The following is a 20692-nucleotide window of genomic DNA, read 5'->3' as shown; positions in this document are numbered from 1 at the left end:
TAGTCTTCCACTTAATTCACTCAGATAATTTCCTAAGAACCAGTATTGACTACGGAAGAATATTGCACAACTGACTGCATATTTAGTTTAAACCCTGCCCTGCTCAGATAAATTTATGAATACAGCTCAGTTTTATTTGGATTTTTGAGTGCTAGAGATTTGCTGGGGCCAAGATGAAGAGATGGGATCAGTTTTGTTTGTGTTGATGTTTGGGATGATTACACCAAGTCCATGGGGTTTGCACTCATTTAAACTGGGCACATGATCTTACAATCAGGACTTTAAAACCACCATTTTTGGGATGTTTTGGGACTTGTACGGATTCCGTAGCTGCCTATACACAATCTGACAAAATTGCCAGAGCTCCACTTCTGTGTTTTATGGGTGAAAAAGTGCAGATCCTTTCCTGTGCTCAGCAGTGCTGGGCAGCGTCCCCTCTGTACCTCAGCAATAACACCCCATGTCACCCAGATCTCGCAGGGTGCCAAGGCTTTGTTCCCAAGCTCTCTGCAGAAGTGGAGTTCTCTCTGAACACTTTGCTGACTCTGTGCACTGTGGTGGGGGGGCCTGGCAAGCCAAGTGCTGCAAGTGAAGTTGGTGATGACCCAGAGATGTGAATGAGCACAGGGCTTAGGCTGTGGCTGCTGCTCCTGCCTCCACCTAATGCCTTGTGTAATTGTTGTGGTAGCAGCTGAATGTAGGCATCAAAGGGGAGAGCTTACTCGGTAGTTTCTGCTTGTCACTTTACTAATATCTTCATGCAGGTTGATTATGCAATAACAAATTTTGATTACTTTGCAGTAGAATGATCAAGTGCAAAGGAAAAAAAAAGGAAAGGAAATTATAATATTCTCACAAAAAAAATCTTATATAATCAGTTACAAATCAGAAATGCAAGAGATTATTTAAATAATATGTTTGTCACTTTCACATTGTGCACAACTTGATGATCATTGCTTCCTACCTGGCGTTGTTATTCCCAAAAGCAAGGTCTTGGAAACTGTCCATTTTATCCTTCTGGCATGGATTTCTGCCTGTTTATATTCGTGCACAATGTCCATCAGTCAATTAGTCCATCTCATCCATCTCTCTACGTGGATATGACTGGTTACGTTCCTGTTGTATTTCTGAGGTATGTAGGTCATGTCTCCATTGGGTACTGCTGACTCTGCTAGACAGCAATTACACAAACGCTGCCTTTTACTGGAGAGAAAAAGAAACGTTGTGAGGAAAGCTGCCCTAAGATTTGCCTTCTATTTTCTACAGCCCTCTAATGGGAGGTCTGCCCTGAGTGTTCTGATGAGTTTCGATCAGACAGGCTGACTTACATGGCTTTGCTGTGCATTTTCACTTCTTCTTGCCATGTTTGCATTGCCTTTGTCTTGGCTATTACATAATCTGTTAGAACCTGCTCATTTGCTCACTTTCCTTTCTTTGCTTGCTTTTTTTTTTTTTTTTTTTTTTTTTTTGAGAAGTCAGGCCTACACTTCTTGAGTGTTGCTCTGACCCTCCAACAGAAACTGAAGCCCCTGTCTGTGGGTGCAGCTTCCCAGGAGGTGACCTTTGGGGATGGAGGGTTTTGGGGCTGGAGATTGACTGCGGATTTCTGAGGGAAAGGGAAATTTGATGAACCCATGTCTGATCCTGTGATGCTGCCCAAGCACAGGGTGTTTCATGATGAGATAGGAAGATTTCTATGTTCAGGGCTTGAATGCATCATTCCCATAAGTGGCAGAGAGAGCCACGCTGGCTTGGTTGTGTTCTATGCTTAATGCAGGGTCAAAGCTGTGGCTAGCCCCAGTTAAGTCATCAGACATCCTTGTGTGCTCCAGGTCTTTACGAGTTAGGCATGTACTTTGCTGAATTAAGTCTGCAGCCCTTCATGTTCCTTGTCCTGCATTGCTTAGTACTTCACTGTGTTTGATCCTTATATTCATGCAATTTCTCACCAGAAGAACCACTGAGTCATCTAATCTGGTATGAACCCCAAGTAGTGGCTCATCAGCCAAAATTGCTGGCAAACTCTTTCATCCAGTTCACCACCTTTTTTCTAAAGGAGAAGGGAAACAGCTGTTTGAGCAAGGACCAGAGCCAGACAGCTGGACGCCTGGTGGTGCAGCCAGCCAGGCTGCCACAGCCGCCCGCAGCGGCCAGGCTCTCCTGGCAGCAGCCTGAGAGAGGGACACCCAGCCCCTGTCTGATACCTCAACCCTCCAGACCCTCAAATTCATCTCTTACTTCCTGCACACCAGCTTGTGTCTGGCTCAGGCTTTTCCCAAAGGCCTTGAGAAAGCTGGTTATACACATGCCTCCATATTCTGGCACTGGATCAGGTATGGGGACTGCAGTGCCTGGGCATGCCTGGTTATGCCTCCTCACTCCTGTGTGCCAGCTTTTTCTCACCTTTGAGGCGCTCCTGTTACCTGGTAAAGTGACTGCTCTGTCATTTTTGCTCAAACCCAGCACAGTTTGAGTTATTCAGACCTCCCTGAAGGCAGATCTTCCTATCAGCGTTGGCCACAGCATCTTCCTATCAGCATATGTTGAATTTCCAGTGGGGAGTGGCCTATGAGCAGTCACCCTTGGCTTGGTCAATAGGACCTCTAATCCCTGTTTGCAGGTTTCATGCTGGAGCTGTATTGAGGAGCATTGTGTTTTCCTGGTCTGTTTTCCTTCTGATTACTCATTTGTATGAGTCAGTTTTAGCACTGTGCCAGTCCTTGTGTCAGTGTGAATGTAACTGTCAGGGGCTTTATATTTATTTCACTGATGAAATTTGTAATACTTAAAAGGTTAGGAGCAGCCCCTGTGGAATCCCACGAGAAATCTTTTCATTTGGTAGAAATTCCCCACTGATGCCTACATTTAGCCAGTTCTTAATCCATTCAATATACACTTGAATAAAATTATGTAGTGCTGTTTTTTAATCAAAGTATTATCTAATATTAAATCAGCTGTCTTACTGAATGCAGGTAAGTTCCATGTGTGCAGCTAGTTTCTCTAACCAAGCTTATAGTTTCAAAGTGTAAAATAAGGTACTTTGTTTGTTTTTCTTTTCTGTTGTTTTAAGATCTGGTTTCTGTAAAACCAAGTCAATTGACTGGCTTTAATTATATTCTTTTGCAAGCATATCATCTGGCTTCTTTGCAAGTATGGAACAAATATTTACCAAACACCTCTGCCTCTTTTTGAATCATTAGTAATAGTCCTATCAAATGTAGCCAGTAATAGGCCTACATCGAATTTTTTTGTTACTATTATTTTAATTTGCTCTAAGGTCTACTTGAATGTCATGTACTTGTCAAGCATAGATTTTTCTCTGAAATCTTCAGCTTTCCATTTCGATTTACTGCACTTCATAATTTCCAGCACATACTTAGGTTTTGTCCAGGAAAAAAAAAAAAAACAAAACTTTTTTCCATTTTTTTTAAATGCACGTTAGTCAGCAGGACATAAAGAACTCCCGATCAAGGAAAAGTCTTAATATCCAACGATGCTGAAATGAAGAAAAAGAGACTCCAAGCCTCATCCTGAACCTTATCTCCATCTTCCATGGAAAAATGAAACATTAATTTTTCAAAATTCACCAACCTGATGTTTGTGGTGCCTCTAAATTTTCTGTTAACAGCAATGCTAGTCTGAACTGTAACTCATGAAAAATACTAGCATTTTGCTTTCTTCAGAGATTGTCTGGTCAGGAGGGGGGTCAAAACAACAGTCTGCAGCAAGTCATATGTCTCCACATTAATCCACACAAGGAAGTGTCTGTTTCACTTATTTCCAAATGGGGAATGTTTTCTTTAGAGAGGTAGCAAATTGATTTTCCCCACATGGAGCATGGGATATCTCATTTCCAAAACAAAACTTTCAGAAATGGCTACACAAGTCCACTCTTTCTCCATGTGGGTTAGAAAGCAGCGTGATTCCTTAATGTTTCCTGCAAGGTTGTTCACTGCTGTGCTCGGGCATTTCCAGGTCAGGCCTGGCATGTTCACTTGTAAAGAAAGGAATAAACAAGTGTTTTCATTTAGAAAAAGCCTAGTAAAAATATTTTTGATATTCAGGTTGTTTCATGTCAGCTTGAGCAAGCGTGAGGGATGTGTGTGTGCACAAGAGAGGCTGTGTGACCTCCACAGCTTGGTGAGGGCTTGAGTTGTTGGTAGGTGCTCATCACTGACTTCCATAGGTGTACTTAGGATCCTGTTGAGACCTTCCCCAAATTGAATTGATACTGTTGTTTCCTAAACACAGGTCTGGGGTTTTTTTAGCCTAGACTGATATTTTGCTTTCTTTTCCAGGCACTTTAATTTCTACCCTTTCGATGCAATATTAGGTTACTTACAGCTTGCTGCTTCTCTTCATCAGCTCAGCATGCCTGGGCAATAAATGCCCCAAGCCCTCATTTTTGGACCATGTTTCCTGGAGGCAAAAGCTTTTAAATAAACTTTCAGGGGTGAAAGGAAAATAAATTAAATGTGAAGGCCCGAAGTCAAAATGCAGAAAAGGGAATGAGGGGATGGAGATAAAATAAGGAGATGGTGGTGATGGGGAAATCAAGGAAGCAGCTGGGACTCCACAAAATATGCAAGAATAACTAAGCTTTGAACAGTTTTTGAGACCATGCTTAAACACAGCAATATCCTTTTCTCAACGTCCAGATATTGCAGAATGCTGGAAGTCCCCTAGAGGGGTAAGTGTTAAAGCCATTAAACCTGTTAACTTTCTATTCATTACATTTTAAAAGGTGCAACATGTAACCATGTTTTTCAGCCAAGAGCTGACTTTTGCCAGGCTGCATTAGGGATGTCCTCAGCAACCAGCTGTTTGCCACCTGCTAACAGGCATGGTCAGTTCATGGATTTTGTGGAGATCTGGGGCCATTCTTCTCACCTTGACTTTGATGGCCAGGCACCTCCATATGCCACCTCTAGCTTCTATTTGGCACCTGACTCATGAATAGCTCTGGGATCTGACACATTCGGCCATTTTCACCTGCCACAAAGGCAGAGATCTCCTGATCTGTTCTGTATGTACTGATGGTCTTGCAGCTTAGGGCCAAGGATTCTGGTGTCACAGCTTTAGTGCAGAAGACATGTGAAGGACTGGCACAGCACAGGAGGATTCTGTGAGGGGACACTGTGCAAGGTGTCCTTCAGGGAAGAATGGCTGTGGATGCATTTGGCAGCTGTGCTGCCACTGCCTTTTGCCTCTTCTGAATCCAGCACCACTGTTCATCCCTGTTTATTCACATCTTGCAACTTCCACTGCCCCACTTGAATCCTGATTTGTGATAACCTCCCTCTGGTGCACTCCCAGCTCTACATTTAGAGCTCACCTGACTCTGTGAGCCCACCCTAAATGTAGACCCAGATCTTCTGCTGGCCCTTCTTTGTTGATGGCTATGGAGATTTTAGAAGCTCCGTTGATTTTATTTTTTTAATTGATTTTTGCAGTTGGCAAGTATGCTGTTGTTCTTCCTTAATCTTTCCACAAAACATAGTCACAGAAAACAGCCAGCAGCCAGAAGAATCTCATTGGCAGTGTAAGTTGTAAGTCTATTAGCTGAGTACATTCCTCAGCAAAATATGGCAATGGCCTTCTTTTCCTTTTTTTTTTTCTTTTCCTTTTTTTCTCCTACTTTTGAAGTGTGTCTGAGAAACTGGAGTATCAGCAGGCCAGAATCAAAAGTTGTATCAGGAAATAGTTACCCGGGTCAGAGAGGCCTGGAAAGGCCAGAACTTTGATCATGGGCATTACAGCTTAGATGTGCTCTAGAGTAAGAAATGTGGAGCAAGCAATTAAAAGATACATGTTTTAGGCATGAGTACAGTACTTGTTTACTTACATGGTTTGCTGAGCAGCCAGCAAGGTCCAAGGTTATTTTGGGCTCAACATGAGTAAGTGATCCAGGTATGAAAAATGAGGTAATGCATTCCAGGCTCATTAAAAACTCTTGGCTACACCACTGATTTTGACAAAGTGCCAGCATAGCTTGACCTCAGCTCTGTGAAGGCCACTATTTTTTTTTAACACCCTCCCTATAACAACAAATCTTCTGTATCAGCCAGAGTATGTGAATGTAGGGAACAGTGTTATTGGGAGGGTTGAACTCCCTGGACCTCCAATGATAATCAAACTCTAAAAAAGAGGTCATTTTACAGTAAGTGACCTGCTAAATTCAGGTACCCCATAACAACAGCCATTATTTCTTTATTTATTCATGGCATTATCGGTGTGGATGTAGCTCAGGTGAGGCTGACCTGATAACAGGGAGATGGTAAGCCCTGTAATTACTTCCCCATCCTGGACACATAGGAAAAGAAGGTGGCAGGTGAATGTGCTGTCTTGTTGTGGCAGCCCATGTTTTTCCATTGTAAACAGTGTTAATGGTCATGGTTGATTTTGGCAGCTCCCGCTTTTGGGTATTTATCTTTCCCCTGCATAGAACTTGCCTTTCTTGGGGTAAAACCAGACCTGGTGGGACTTCTTCTAGGCAGTGAGGTGTGGAAATTCTCCTTTTTCTCGTGTCCTGCTGAGCAGGCAGTGTCTGTGAAAGTTGAACAACTGAGGGTGGTAGAGAACAGTAGCCACAACCTTAGTGAATTTTCTGAGCAAGTGAACAGGGTAGCTCCCCTCTCCCTCTCCTTCTGGCCTATCCCAATCACCTACAATATCCTGATGTTTGCACAGACTGGTGAGAGTGCTGCAGGGGAAGAGGTAATTTTTGAGCAGTGATGCTTTTTCTTGGCTCCATGAACAGAAAGAACTTCTGGCTTGGAGGAAACAGCTAGCTAGTGAGCAGCATTAGCCTTGAGCTCCTCTTTTTTCTGTGTGGTTCTCTTGGTGGGTCAGAGCCTACAGCTGAGCTTATCAGTGATTCCTGGTCTTTATTTCTCTGCACAGATGCCTCTGAATTGTCCTTGTTGCTGGAGTTTGTAGGCAGCTTGTGCAAGAAGAGGCTTTGGAAGCATCTTCTTATTGGGATATGTTTAAACAGCAAAGATTTGCCAGTCTTCATCTACAGATAAGCTAACTCATGCTGTGCATTACACAGGCTTTGCATTTAACCTCTCAGGTGTAGCAGTTTGCAGTAAAAACTGCAATGTAGGGCATTGCTGGTGTTTTGGCAATACAGAGCCCAGCCACAATCTGGGGACTCCTCCAGGCCCAAGGAATGTTCACTGGTACTTGTGTGCATTTTGCTGCTGGCTGTGTTCTACCTGGCCACACCTGAAAGGTTTGCCAGGATTCAGCAGGTACAAGGAGTGGGAAAACACCACACATTGGCCAAAGGCAATCACGTTGTCAATTACACAGGAAAGGAGGTTTTTTTACTGGTACTGTGTTGTCTCTCTCGTGCTCCTGTTACAAGCACTCACGCCGAAGAGGTGGTAAATAACGCAAACTTTTTTCTGTACTTATTTATTCATTTTTTTACTTCAATTTTCTTTGCTTATGCTCTCGCCTTCTGGGAATGTGTAAATTATCAGGCCTCACTGCCACAAATGCTTTCAGAAGATGAATTTGAAAGCCATATGCACAAACACATGAAGAAAGTGAATCATTTTGGATATTCTTAGGTAGTCATGCCAGAAGTCCTTCTCCACTAGAAAACAGAAGAAAATCTATAGGATACTCACTTAGCTGTCCAGTACATACTGAACATCCAACATCATCAGGAAAACTGAATGTGACTAAGCCACAAAATGTAAAAAATTGCTTTAAAATAATCATGAATAACAAATTCAAGACACTTGCAGTGTGCTCATGAATATGTCAAAAATTAAACAAAAGATGACAAAATTGAAACATGAATGTGACTTGTAAGTTCTTTCTTCTGTCCTAGTCATATTTCCTTGCTCACACGAACAAAACGAATGTCACTGAAATGCAATAATCTTCAAATAATGTGTTTATTTATAATGGTTTAGGGAGCAAATATTAATGACTTTGTTTCAAGTGTGACTTGGGACTATGTCAAATGTTGTCTTTTTTTCAGAGTAGATATTACATGCCAGGACCTTCTCTTCTCATAATAATTCCTGTTGCTGCTTTTTTGTTGTGTGTCAGATGTGGAGTGGCATTAGGTGATTTAAAACCATACCATGGGGCGTGTGGCATGGTCCTTGTGTGTGCTGCAGACAGACCTTCCCTGCTGCAGCTCCTGAGCCACAGGGAGAATGCAAATACCCCATTTCATAGTGGGTTTGTGCCAGTTCTGCCGTGGAAAGCTCCAATTCAAACAGTGTTTATATGCAAGCTCAGTATACCTGGAATTCAGGAACAAATGCCTTCTTGCTGTTAAAGCTTTTAGCAAAACATTAGCAGTGCTTTATAGTGTGATGCAAAGTACAGTGCCAAAACTCAGGATAACAAGTGTGTTTGAAAAACACTGAGCCTTGAACTAGTTCCTTTATTTGTTAAAAAGTAAGAACGGAATGAAGGAACAAAAGAAAGGACGAATAACTCACATGCAAGTATATTTCATGGTAGCTCAGCCACATCCCTCTTTGGCCATTGGTTGGGCCAGGCCTGGGGACCCTTTCATTCAAAGGTTAATCTTTTTATATGTGTGCCAAAGTGTAGTAAATTGAGGGAACATTTCTGTTTCCTTCAGTACCTTTTTAAAGAACTTAGTGACTGCTGAGGCAGACCGTGGCTAAGGATCTGCTCCGTCCCATCCAGGTCGTGTGCCAGAAAAATCCCTGTAGGCATCAGGAAGACATCAAAGCTTGAGCGGGGTTTATAAATAAGGCAGGGCGGCGTGGCCAGAGCTGGCAGCCGGCGCTGGAGCCCTCGGAGCTCATCCCACGCTCCCGCCGAGCCGCTCATCTCTGTTTGGATGAGTAATGGAGCCGCTGGGGGAGGGGATTTGTAAGCACGGAGCAAACACTCGCAGCGCTCGTTTTGTGTGAGACTGACATCCACACCACGTCGAGACTCCCAGCGACGTGGTGTGCAGTCACATGCTGTAGCATTCATGAGTTCAGATATAAATCAGGCAGATGTTTGTCGACTGGAATGGGTAATAATTTCTTTCTCTCTTTGTTTGATTTTGCATGTTAGCCTCAGATGACAATTTCAGAATTGCTTTCTGCAGTACTTTTCAATAAGCAGAATGTGCTTCACTGGAGATAAATGGAGATATTTCTGTGGGGAGATATGTGTATTTTTAGATAGACACAAATATGGACTTACTCCCATATGCACACGCATATATATATATATATATACTCATACACATATAGATTTTTTTTTTACCTTACACCAGCGCTGGGGGAAGAAAAAGGATCTTTTTATTTTAAACCCAAAGCTTTTCTTTTTCTCGGAACAGACCAAATATGAAAGTGCTACTCAAACTATAAAATCAAATTAGCACCCTTTATTGTGTTTGCAAACTAATTAAAATGTAAAATGTCCTGAAACCACTGGCTTACTGTGTAACAAATGAAAGATTAGAAACAATTAGAAGACACTCAAGAGGTTTGTGATGTTTAGATTTCTGACATTGTTCTAATCATCCCTTTAAGTAAGGAAAACAATGGTTACCTAAAAATTAAAGGTTTAAAGGAAATTATCTTATTCGGTACAGTCATTAGTTAATGATTGTTTATCATTTTAAATGTTGCCATAGTAGTCCAAGGCTGCTTTTTAAATCTGAAAGCAGAGGGGACATGTAATAATGAGCAAACATCTGCTGCATCTATTATTTCTATATATGATCATAATTTATGTGGTAATAGCACTATTGAAAGATGAGTGTGATATTTTTTATGATGATCCATATCCCATTCCTCGTATGGCTCAGCACAGCTAGGATTTAGTCACTGTGTTATTTCAGAGCTGTTTTATCTTAAGAATTGGACAAAACTGAAAGTGATTCACGTTAATTTGTATGTGTGGTATGTAACCCTTATGAAACAATCAATCACTTATTTCAGTACTTGTCAACTTCCAGAACTGGTTGTTAAGGGGTTTTTTTTTGATCCCTTTCAAGACTCAGGGGTAATTTTTTTATTTTTTTCTTAAACTTTTTTAGAAAAACTTTGACAAGACTGACAGGATATATAAACATTTCTTGGAGCTGTAAGGAATTTCAATATTTCAGAGCATTTCCAGTGCCAGATGTTTCCCAAAGTTGGAAATAGCAGTTAGTACTCTTGCTTGAAGATTAGAAATAAAGGCAGCAGGGTGATTAAAGTTGCCTGTTAATATTAAATTCTGTTCTTTTTTGTACCAGGGAGAAATATTTGTGCTTTCTCTCTGATTCCTTGGGAGACCAGTGTTTGACTTAATATTAATTAGTTATGTGAAAGTAGAATAGATTAGCCTTGGGGGATATTCTATAAAAACGTATAGTGTGTCAAGATGTAACCCATAGAGGATGAGAATCTCATAATAAGCATTTACTGTAGACAGATGTGTACATTTCTGTGAGTGATTGTAGTGGAATTATTTATTATGCTTTTGGCATAAATCCAGTAAGAAGACAATGTGCTCAATGTGCTCAAAGTTAAGAATCCAGTATAAGACAATGTGCTCAAAGTGTTCTCCATTAATTTTCAGCACCAAATCTTAAAGGCAGACCGCGCAAAAAGAAGCCATGCCCACAGAGAAGAGATTCATTAAATGGCATTAAGGATTCCAACAATAATTCTGAAAGCAAAGCTGTTGCCAAGGTAAATCACTTAATAATACTCTTTTCGGCACTCTTCTGTTTTAGATACAACCCTGCCTTTGTTTCCCAGCATGCGGTTTCACATTTAGAGTGTAACTTATTTTCTTGGGGAGGTAAACTTAATTTTTTCAATAGTTTTATTTTTCACTTTAAATCATGCCTGTGTTCAAAGTTACCAGCAATTATAATCACCTAACAACCTAATGCTATCAGCTTGTTGGTAACTGGTAGTGCTTAAGCTTTCTTGGCATCTAGTGTTAGTTTTCACATTCTGTGACACACAAACATAGTGTGTGACAGTATCTAGGAATTAAAAATAAACCTGGGAGCAGCTCACCCTGTTACAATGTACTTCTAAATATAAGTTTGAAGATAAACAGACTTTGAAACAAGAGCTGCCTCAGTAATGGTTTCTAAGAAGCAAACACAAAAGACATTACCCTGATGTTAAGATCTCGACATTTTTTAATTGGAAAAAAAATAAAGGCAGGAACTCAATATGAAAGGTTAAAAAAAAATCTGGGCTGTTTCTTTAATACTGCTGAGCGGCATGTTCCACGGTTTGCTGAATAGTGCATGCTTTTACAGAGTCTTCTGTGTGTGCTGCAGTGCTTAGCCCATACTGCAAGTAAAAATTGGATCACTGATTAGTGTTTATAGACTTAATCTCTAAGATATTTGTGGGTTTGTGTCCTTTCCTTAAAATATTTTAAAATGGAGTTTCTGTGGTATAAATTGCATCCTATTTTGTATGTTGTCTGAGTGGTTTTAGACAGGAATTTAGTTTTCTCTTAAAAAAAAGAGCAGCACAAATGGCTCCTTTCAAGATGATTTAATTAGAAACTCTAAGGTGCAAAGATGGAAAATTACTTAAAGCAATAGTTGATTTTTATCTGAGACAGAACTTTATCGCTTATACTTTTAAGCTAAACAGCTAAAGAGATTTGCATATACTGAATTTTTACACCAGCTCCTCCCAAATCTATTGTTTCAATAAATTAGATGGATGTGTATCTGAAAAACACTTCCATTGCTGTGACCATCTCTTTAGGAAATCCATTTGCGTTGGTATTGTTGTACACAGTGAATGTCCTGGGAGATTAGGAGGTTAAAGAGGTCAAGTAGGAGTGTTCTGCTCTCAGTTTCTCACAGGAAGGCAAATTAAATTCCACCTCCTCCTCCCTAGGAGTTCAGTTAAAATTGTGCCTTCCGTTGATGACGATAAAAGAGGCTGAAGTTCATGATGAAACTCTGCCCTTAAGTCATTGTTTCTCTTCTTTTTGGGCCCTATTGTGCTCATTTGGAGTCTCTACTATTGTATTAGATGGGCATGGTAAGAGGTGATGGAGCCTGGTGTGTTGAGTTGCAGGGTCCTGCCAGATACCATAGAGTTTGTCTGAATGTTTTCTCTGTGAAAGAATGTGCAAAATCCGTTGTGTGAAAATGTCTCAATTTGCCTCAATTTCCCCTTCCCCCAAGCCATTTTTCATGTCTAAATATTGCCAGTGCACTGTGGCATGGACCGTATTGTCAAAGCACCCCAGACTGTAGCACAAATAGCTCTGCCTCTTCAGCACCTGATATATAGGTATTAAATAATTAAAAACAACAGTAACACTTCATACCAAATTGTTTATCCTCTCTGTTTATCTTTGGGTTCACTTCTAGTCAGATGGGAGGATATTTCAGATAAGAAGTAATTCCACCTATTTATCTAGTCATACTGTGCTCATCATTGTGCAGATATTAATAGCATTAATTATCTTGGCCAGCTTAATTTCATTATAAATAATAGACATGCTCATGATATAATGTCCTTGCATGTAGTCACACTGACTTCGCTGTGGCTCTTCACATCAATCTGTGTCTCAGGGCTATGGATACACTTCCCTGAGAGGGGGACAGTGAATCAAACCCTGCATAGCAGATGTACTGCACTTTGTACAGACCCTGCCTCTGCCTTACTGGGGACAAAGGAGAAGGGTATTTGAGGAAGGAGAGAAATAGAGATCCACCTACCATCTTGTCATTGCTGGGAACTGTTAGGATGTGGTCATCTGAAGCTCCATGTTGGAGTTCACCATTGGTTATCCTCCTCTGTGTGCTCCATGTCTGACTAATGCTGACAATGGGTCCATGGAAAGCAGGATTGAACACTGCTCAGTGTGAATGGGATTAATCCACTTCAGGCAGATGCTGAAGCATTTAGCAGTCCTGGCTATATTCTTGTCGCAGATAAAATCCCTTCTGACCAGAAGTTGTGCAGCTTGCATTCTCAGGTCCTGTCACTCAGTGTCTGCAGCAGCCTCATTTCTCACTGGTGGGGCGATGGCTCTGATGGAGTTGCAGTGGCTGAATGGTTTGGGTTGGGAAATGGCAGAAGGGGCATTCCAAAGGCTGTGGTTTTAAGCCTGTCAAGACCAATGCAAGCTGCATAGTTGTCATGACTTGCTGAATTTCATGTTCTCTACTGCCAGTGACTAGAAAGCTTAATTCTTAAAACCAACTTCTCATCAGGCATGTTTGTCTTGAGCTATCAGCAGATCATTTTGAGGGTTTCACAGTTAACCTGACAAGGAAAAGTGTTTGGTTGGGTAGGAGCATTTCTGGATCAATTCCAGTATAGGTGACTTGTTAGAAATAGAGTGATGGCGTCACAGGTAGTGTGGTCCTGGACCTGCAGGTGCTGCCAGGGAAGGTGGGTCTTTTGTGTGCCACTTCTTTTGCTCTGTTGATCTCTTTGGTGGTCACTGCATCAATTTTAGTGGCTCCTGGGGAAGATGCCACGGGAGTTCCCTCCACAGCTGGAAAAGGAATACAAGTCCATCTGCTCCACAGAGGAACAGCTCTCCTGGAGAGGGATATATCAAGATCTTCCCTTGAAACATTCCTAGGACTCTGGAGGCTTTCATACTTGATGCATCATCAGTACTGGACAGGCTTTTGGAACTTGGGGGCTCCAGCAGATGTCCCTCATTGTTCCTGCTTCATCTTCCCAGAGAGTGTCCCCAATTCAAAGTGTGTTCTAATGCTTCTTAAAACTGGCTGATCTGACCATTTTTAGGAACTGAAAGGATTAATTTGTTAAACATGGAAATTGTCCCCAAATGAATCTATTAATTACATCTCCTAGTGCAATTGCTGAAGTAAACCTCTCACTTCACTTGTGCGACAGGATCTGGGAAATTAGTTTAAAAGTTGCCAGGATATGCTTTTCCTGTGGCCACAGGTGGCCTGGCATGCTCTCGGACTTGGAGATTTATTCCGAGTGCCTCGACCATTATCTGATGGAAACTGTAAAGTGCAGATCTGTTGTGGTCTCTGTTGTGTGTGACCTCTGGCAAGAGAAGACAAACACACAGTTGTACCCATGAGTGTTCACTGACCATTTGGTCATGGATCATCCACCTCTGATGGAACACACAGCAGGAAGATGGTCAGATGTTCCAGTGCACCTCCATCTTACCCAGCTTAACCCAGCTGTGGCCCTGGGTTTGTGTTTTGAAAGATAAGGGCAGTTGGTGGTGCTTGGAGCAAATCTGGTATCATTCTCACTGATTTTGATATGTTTATGCTGGATTTACACCGGTGTTACCCAGAATGGCATTTGGCCCATTTTGTTCTCATTGATCATTGATCATGGCATTCATCCATATTGCCTGTCAGATGGTGGGGAGGTTCCAGAAGTGAGGTTTGGGCCTCAAATGCTGAGCAGATGAAGCATTGTAGCCTTCACCAAAGCTTTGTTGAACCTGATACTGCTTGGAGTCAGCCCATTGCATTTTACACCTCTTGAGTTCCACAGGGGCTTTGACCTTGCTTCTCTGTAGACAAAGAGAAGAAGGTTGTGTGTACCATGGGTTTTTCCCACTCCTGGTAGCTTTCTTAACATTACTTTGCCTTTGTCTCCTTTAGGGTAGTATCCCTTGCCATTAGTTTGCTTGCACAGCTGTGAGCTTTGATTTCACTTAGAGTTCATGCCCAGGTTGTCTTTGTAAACATAGTTCTGAATTGTCTGGTTTGAAAAAGAGAATCCAAGCAAGTGGGTGAGAAAACTGCAATATTGTTCCCAGGTCCAGTGAATTTGTTCCAAATTTGCAGCTCCAATTAAAAGTCCCAGAATTATTGAAGTCGTGCATTCCTTTTGGGGTGTTAACCCAGTCTTTGGTGAAGCATTGAAACCTATGACAATGTAATCTAAACTTTGGAAGCTGCTAAATAATTTTTGTGATATGCCAAAGTAAATAAAGTCAAGGAATTACAGTGCTGACCTGAAAAGTGGATGAGGAAGTTCAAAGTTCATTTAATAGGGAAAAAAAACCCTGTTAGCTCCTCTGAGTTTTGGATGAAACCCACGATCTTTACAAAAGTTTAATCAACAAGCATATCTGTTTCTAAAATGCAAAGGATGGTGTCTTGTGCTATAGGAAGACAACATCTCTTTAAACTGTGCAATTGGAGAATATCAAGCAGTACACTGGACGTACTTCAGCAGCAAGTCATCAAGAAAAACCCCACAGGAAGTCCATTTCCCAGTCTCTGCTGCATTGCCTGGGAGGAGTGAGACAACTCCAGTGGCCAGTATTGGAGGTTTTTCAGCAGCATCAGTTGCCATGGAAAATTGTGACCACTTGTCCACTCTGCTTAGGAGCTACCATTGCTTTGTCCAGCATCTGTGGAAAACTGTGGAGCAGATCACCTGAACTCAGTACTCTCTGCAAAGTTAATACCTGGAGCAGTATAACAATTTTGCTTTCCCTGAGCCTGAAATGCCAGAGTATCTTTTATTAAGATAAAATAACCATATTGTGGCTGTGGTCTTTCCAGTGATGTTTGTTGTTTGTTTACAAGCACTTACATAATGCTCTTCATAGCAGTTGCTTCCAAATTGTCAACAAGTATCCAGAAAGCACCTGGTTTAGAAGTGACAGTTCTGAAGGAGGGCCCATGGGTTGCTTGACCAAGAGCTCCTGCCTTCCTGCGCAGCATGATACTCTACTTTCCTCTGGTATCCTCCTGAAATACCAAGTCATGGCTCTTAGAGCCTCCCTGCTCCCCCTGGGAGTACAAAGGACCTGTCTTGGATGGGGTATGGAAGGCTCCTGACAGCACTCAGAAGCATTGAAGGGGCAGTTCAAATCCAAAATACATGTAACCATCTCCACTACCTTGTATTAGAGAACTTCCAGTATTTCACTGGAAATTTATTGATCCCATGGTCCCAATGTCTTGGTCATGCACAGCTTGTAAACATCAGGTTTCTGCTCTTTTTTTTTTTCTTTTTTTTTTGTATACATACCTTAAGTGAACGCTTGATTTGTAATTTGCTTCATTCAGTGAGAGGATTATCTTCAAGAGGGACTGCAGGATTAAGCCAGTCTCACTGGGTATTTTTCCTCATGTATGAATACTGAGGAGAGGTGAAGTGGTTCCAACTTATTGATTTCCTGACTGGCACACATCTGCTGGGCAGTCCAGTGGAACACCTGGAGCTCTGCATTGGGGATGCCAGTGTCTACCAGGAAAGTGTCCAGCACCAGCCTCTCCCTTCTGCTAAATGCTTAGGGCTCAAGTTTAAGCAGATGCTCAAATACACTTGACTTGAGTCCATGCTACAGCAGAACCTCCACTCGTGTGCTGAGGGCTCTGCCTGGATAAAGCTTGTTGTGGTTCGCATCTGTTTTGGTGGGCCAAAGGAGAGAAAAATGTGTCATTTCAGAGCTGGCTGCTGAGCATTCCTGGAAGGGGCTGAGCACCATCAGCTCCAAGGGTTGTCTACAGGAGTTGACAATGCTCAGTGTCAATCCTGGAACAAGGGTTATTATTAGACTTGCTAGTGGCAACTGTATGTGAGAGATAGAAGCTGTGACATAGCAATGTATAGTCATAAAAATGCAGATCTGGAGAGCATTACCAGTGAGTTATAATGATTTAAAGATGTGGCTGTTTAAAAATGTTGTGACTAAGATTCAGAACAAGACATTTAGCTCTATAAATAGCTTCCTTTGTTTCCCCTCAAATACAGTCGCATGGTTTGGCCTTCATTTTTTTTAAACAATCCATTCTGCTAGGAGAGGGTATTTATTCCTTAAGTGAAAATTAAAGGTTACGCAGATCTGATATGACATCTTTTCTTTTCCCAGGTAAAATGTGAGGCTAAGTCAGCTTTGCCCAAACCCAAGAGTAACAACAGCAACTGTAAGAAAGGCTCAAGTGAGGATAAATCAAAGATTGCCATAGGTGAAGAATGCAGAGCTGATGAGCAGGCTTTCCTTGTGGCTCTTTATAAATATATGAAAGAAAGGAAAACACCAATTGAACGAATACCCTATTTAGGTTTTAAGCAGAGTAAGTATCCTTTTTCTCACTTTCTTGTTGACGTTTTAGAATGGTTTGGCTTCTCTGGAGAAAGCAATTGCACACAAAGCCTATTTTAAAGCCTTATGGATGGGGAGGGACCATGTTTATCTCTACACATTTTCCAGTCGAGGCATTTCACTGTCTTATGCCTAGATTTGCATCTCTTCCTTCTGGGGTAGTTGCTGCCGGATATTTATAGGTTTAAATCCGCTGATTATGACTAGAAATAGGCATGTTGAAAACTCTCTAGTTTTCTGTTTTGTAAATCTGCAGCGTCTGTAATGCCTTTCTTCTGAGTTAATAATATGACGTATCTTTATTGTGCCCAGATGTTCTTTATGAAAGGACAAATATTAAAGGAAGACATTTAAAGGTGGTCAAGAAAGGCACAAAAGGGATCATATTTTTAAGCCCCAAAATGTGTTTCTAGTTAATAAATTACTGACTTTGGAGAATAAAACCAGACTGTATCTGCTTAATACAGAATGCAGTCTTGAGAATTGCTTTGGCATGTACAGTTTGTAGTGCCACAATCTGTAAATTAATTGTATGTGGAGAAGATACAGTTGAAACTGAATTTTGCATAAATGTTGCAGTACAATGTAGATCTTTCACAGTTTCCAACAAAAGCTGTAAATGGGGGAATTTCTCCTCCTTATCTATAGATTGAATGATACTTTATTTCCTTAAAGGGAAAACGCCATGGATTGAAATATTATTTACTCTAATTTATCTCCTAGATTAAAACCATGTGTTATTTTGATGAAGAATGTCAAACCTGTATGTTTTACATAACAATTTACATACCTAATAGCAATTGGCACTGATTGCAACAGGCCTCCAGCAGCCATTATAAACTTATATAACTCAGAATGATTACAGTGTTTGTCTGAAAACTGGCTGCTTGAAATGGGAGTAAAATTAATGTACTATGAACAGCTTCGTTGCATTATGCATTGGTTCAGATTAAATCAAGGCCTAAGCAAAGCTCTTGATAGCTTTGAAGCAGTACAAGGTTCAATGAGGCTTTCAGAACATTTTGTGTTGAAGAAATTTTTTATTTCTCCCCCATCCCCCCATATTATTCTGCATTCCATCAAGCATGGAGACAGGGTGGGCTCAAAAGACAAGCTAAACTATTATTTCTAAAGTTGCCCACTGAGGGTAGGGTCTGCTGCTAACATTTAGCTGAAATACATTGAAACTTGCCTGATATTCATTATGAAGTTGGGGCCTGATCCGGCAAATACTTAAATACCAAAAGTATGCCAAGAAGAGCAGAAATGTTTGCAGGATGGGGCTCTGTATTTGTCCAGCAAGGCTTGTGCAAACACTGCCAATATAAATAGGTTGTTGGGAAGAGGCAGAACATAGAGTACAGCAGAGCATCCCCCCATGGAGAAGGAGATCCCATTCTCCATGGTCCGCAGCGTTACTGCTGACCTCAAGTATTTGTAGTGTGTCTGTGGGGAATCACTGTTGGTGGAATTGTGCGTACACCTTTGACAGGACTGACATGGATTTTTCTTCTATCAGTTAAATTAGCTAAAATAAAAATTTAAATTAAAATTAAATTAAATAAAATAGACACCAGCAAGCAGTGACCCCATGGGACAGGGGGCCAGGATAAAAAGCATGTGAAAGGAGAGAAGTTCTGCAGGAAATAACAACTCTCTCCCAACACATCTTTTGAATTGAGTTGCCTCTGTGCTCTGACCCCACAGCCACAGGCAAGGCACAACCAGCCACAGCACAATTTTTCCAGTAATGCTCATTCGTGCTCCATCTGGGTTCATTCACGCAGGGCCGCTAGAACGCAGCTTATTGTTCATTGATTATGGAGCCCATTATCTGAGCTGCAGTAAATATTGGATATTGTCTAATCAATAGGCCTGCTCTGTGAGCCAGTGTGTGGGGCTTGCTTGCTTGCTAATGAAACCAGTATTAAACAAATAATTAAAAGTAACATTCTTCTCAGTGAGTAATTTTTATTATCAAAGTTATGGAAACATGCTACAGTCATTATACCGTGTCTCTTATCAGCAAAGTCAAATGAGCCCATTACCTTTGTCTCAGTGTATTTTTCCAGTCCTGTTAAGGAATCTCTAAGCGTGTTCTCTTATATGTAATTAAAAATATATATAGTATGGGCTAATATTTACTCTTCAGATTATGTGAATACCTCTTTGGAAAATGTTTCGCAGGAGCTTTTTCAGGGACTGTGAGCTTTTTTTTCTCTATTTTTCTTTTTTTAAAACTGTTTAATTTACATTTCTTTGAAATATGTTGGCTAATGCAATGCTTATCTAAATACTTATTGTCCCTCTAACAGTTAACCTTTGGACTATGTTTCAAGCTGCTCAAAAACTGGGAGGATATGAAACAGTAAGTGTTTAAGTAACTTAAATGAAATAATTGTGCAATCTAACTTTTCCCTGTTAGAAAAAAAAAATGTGAAAGCAAACAATCATTTGCTGCATTTTAGACTAGCTGTACTCATTGTGGGTTTATTGGGCCATTTTTGGAAATGGTCCCAATTAGTTCCAGATCTGGCAAAATTGTAAACTTGTCGTAAAAACTCCAAGTGGAAAACATATGTAACTCTTCTCTGTCAAGGAAATTAGTTAGGTCTGTAATTTTTTCCCATGTTGAGAAAGGGCTATTATTGTACAACAAGCCAAGATTGCATAAAAGAAATTTCACTTGGCAACATCCCTGACATCTGTTCATGTCTAATATGGGAAATGTATTAAAGGCTTTCAAAAGTAATCAGCATTGTCCATTAAGGAATAGTATGCTGCAGAATCTTCTCTTATTCCAAGTGTAAAAGAGCTTTATTAGACAAGGGTCAGTATCACATAAACAGGAAGTTATCAAAGTAATTCAGAAAAGTCTCTGACACTTTTTATCAGCTAACCATATCTGACGAGAGCGGTTTATTTTTAGCTCACAGGAAAATTTGATGGCCACAGATTTTACAGCATGTATTTTGAACCAATAAAATATTAGAGCAACAAACTGAGATTAAAATCTTGAAATGAGAAGAAAGAGGCGCATTAATATGGCACATCGAGATGACATCTGTAATAAAAAAACAATTGACATAGGAAGATGTCGTCACTGGAAATATTTTCTTCGCACACAATGATCAGATTAAGTTGTTCAGTTCCTGCCACAGTTAGATGAAAGAAATTATTTTTGCTTTGTTTATGAAGTAATCTGGGACATATCTGTTCTGTAGAGAAATGACAAGAAGAAATGCACTATCAAGAAACTGAAAGTCATTTGAACCAAAATGCAGAACTCACTGTTTTCCTTCCTTGCAATCAAGCACAGTGCTCTGTACATCAGCAGCCTGGGCTGGTTAGCATGGGTGTGCCTGGGATTTTGTAAAACATGAAATCTAACATTCTTTAAAAAAATATATGCTTGATTTGGCTTTTACTGTTGCTCTATCTTTCATTAATCAGCACATACCATGCTTATGTACAGGGGTGTGTGTAGGCGTGCTCATGGGTATGTATGAATGAATAGCTACCATAGATAGATCGTTACAGCAATTATGAGCAGTAATTGCTCAAGTTGTAAAGTGCAACGAAAATGAGGGCTGAAATCTTGAACTTGATCCAGAGCACCAGGGAAGGCCAGGAGGGA

General features: G+C 40.8%; 1 protein-coding gene across 3 annotated transcripts in view; it reads left to right on the top strand.

Moving 5' to 3' along the window:
• Positions 1-20692, top strand: part of ARID5B (AT-rich interaction domain 5B) — a 115145-nt gene that overhangs the window by 67996 nt on the left and 26457 nt on the right. For 2 of the 3 annotated variants that reach the window (XM_036385577.2, XM_036385575.2), the window contains 3 exons: positions 10567-10679; positions 16822-17026; positions 19371-19423. In XM_036385577.2, the coding sequence (XP_036241470.1) occupies positions 10567-10679; positions 16822-17026; positions 19371-19423 (371 nt within the window). The remainder of the gene's footprint in view (positions 1-10566; positions 10680-16821; positions 17027-19370; positions 19424-20692) is intronic. The other variant, XM_036385578.2, reaches the window with a different exon arrangement.

Source organism: Molothrus ater, chromosome 8 (genome assembly GCF_012460135.2).
Source record: "Molothrus ater isolate BHLD 08-10-18 breed brown headed cowbird chromosome 8, BPBGC_Mater_1.1, whole genome shotgun sequence".
In the NCBI taxonomy this organism is placed as follows: domain Eukaryota; kingdom Metazoa; phylum Chordata; class Aves; order Passeriformes; family Icteridae; genus Molothrus; species Molothrus ater.
The sequence above is the reverse complement of the archived record's forward strand: the minus strand, read 5'-3'. Positions and strand labels throughout refer to the sequence as shown.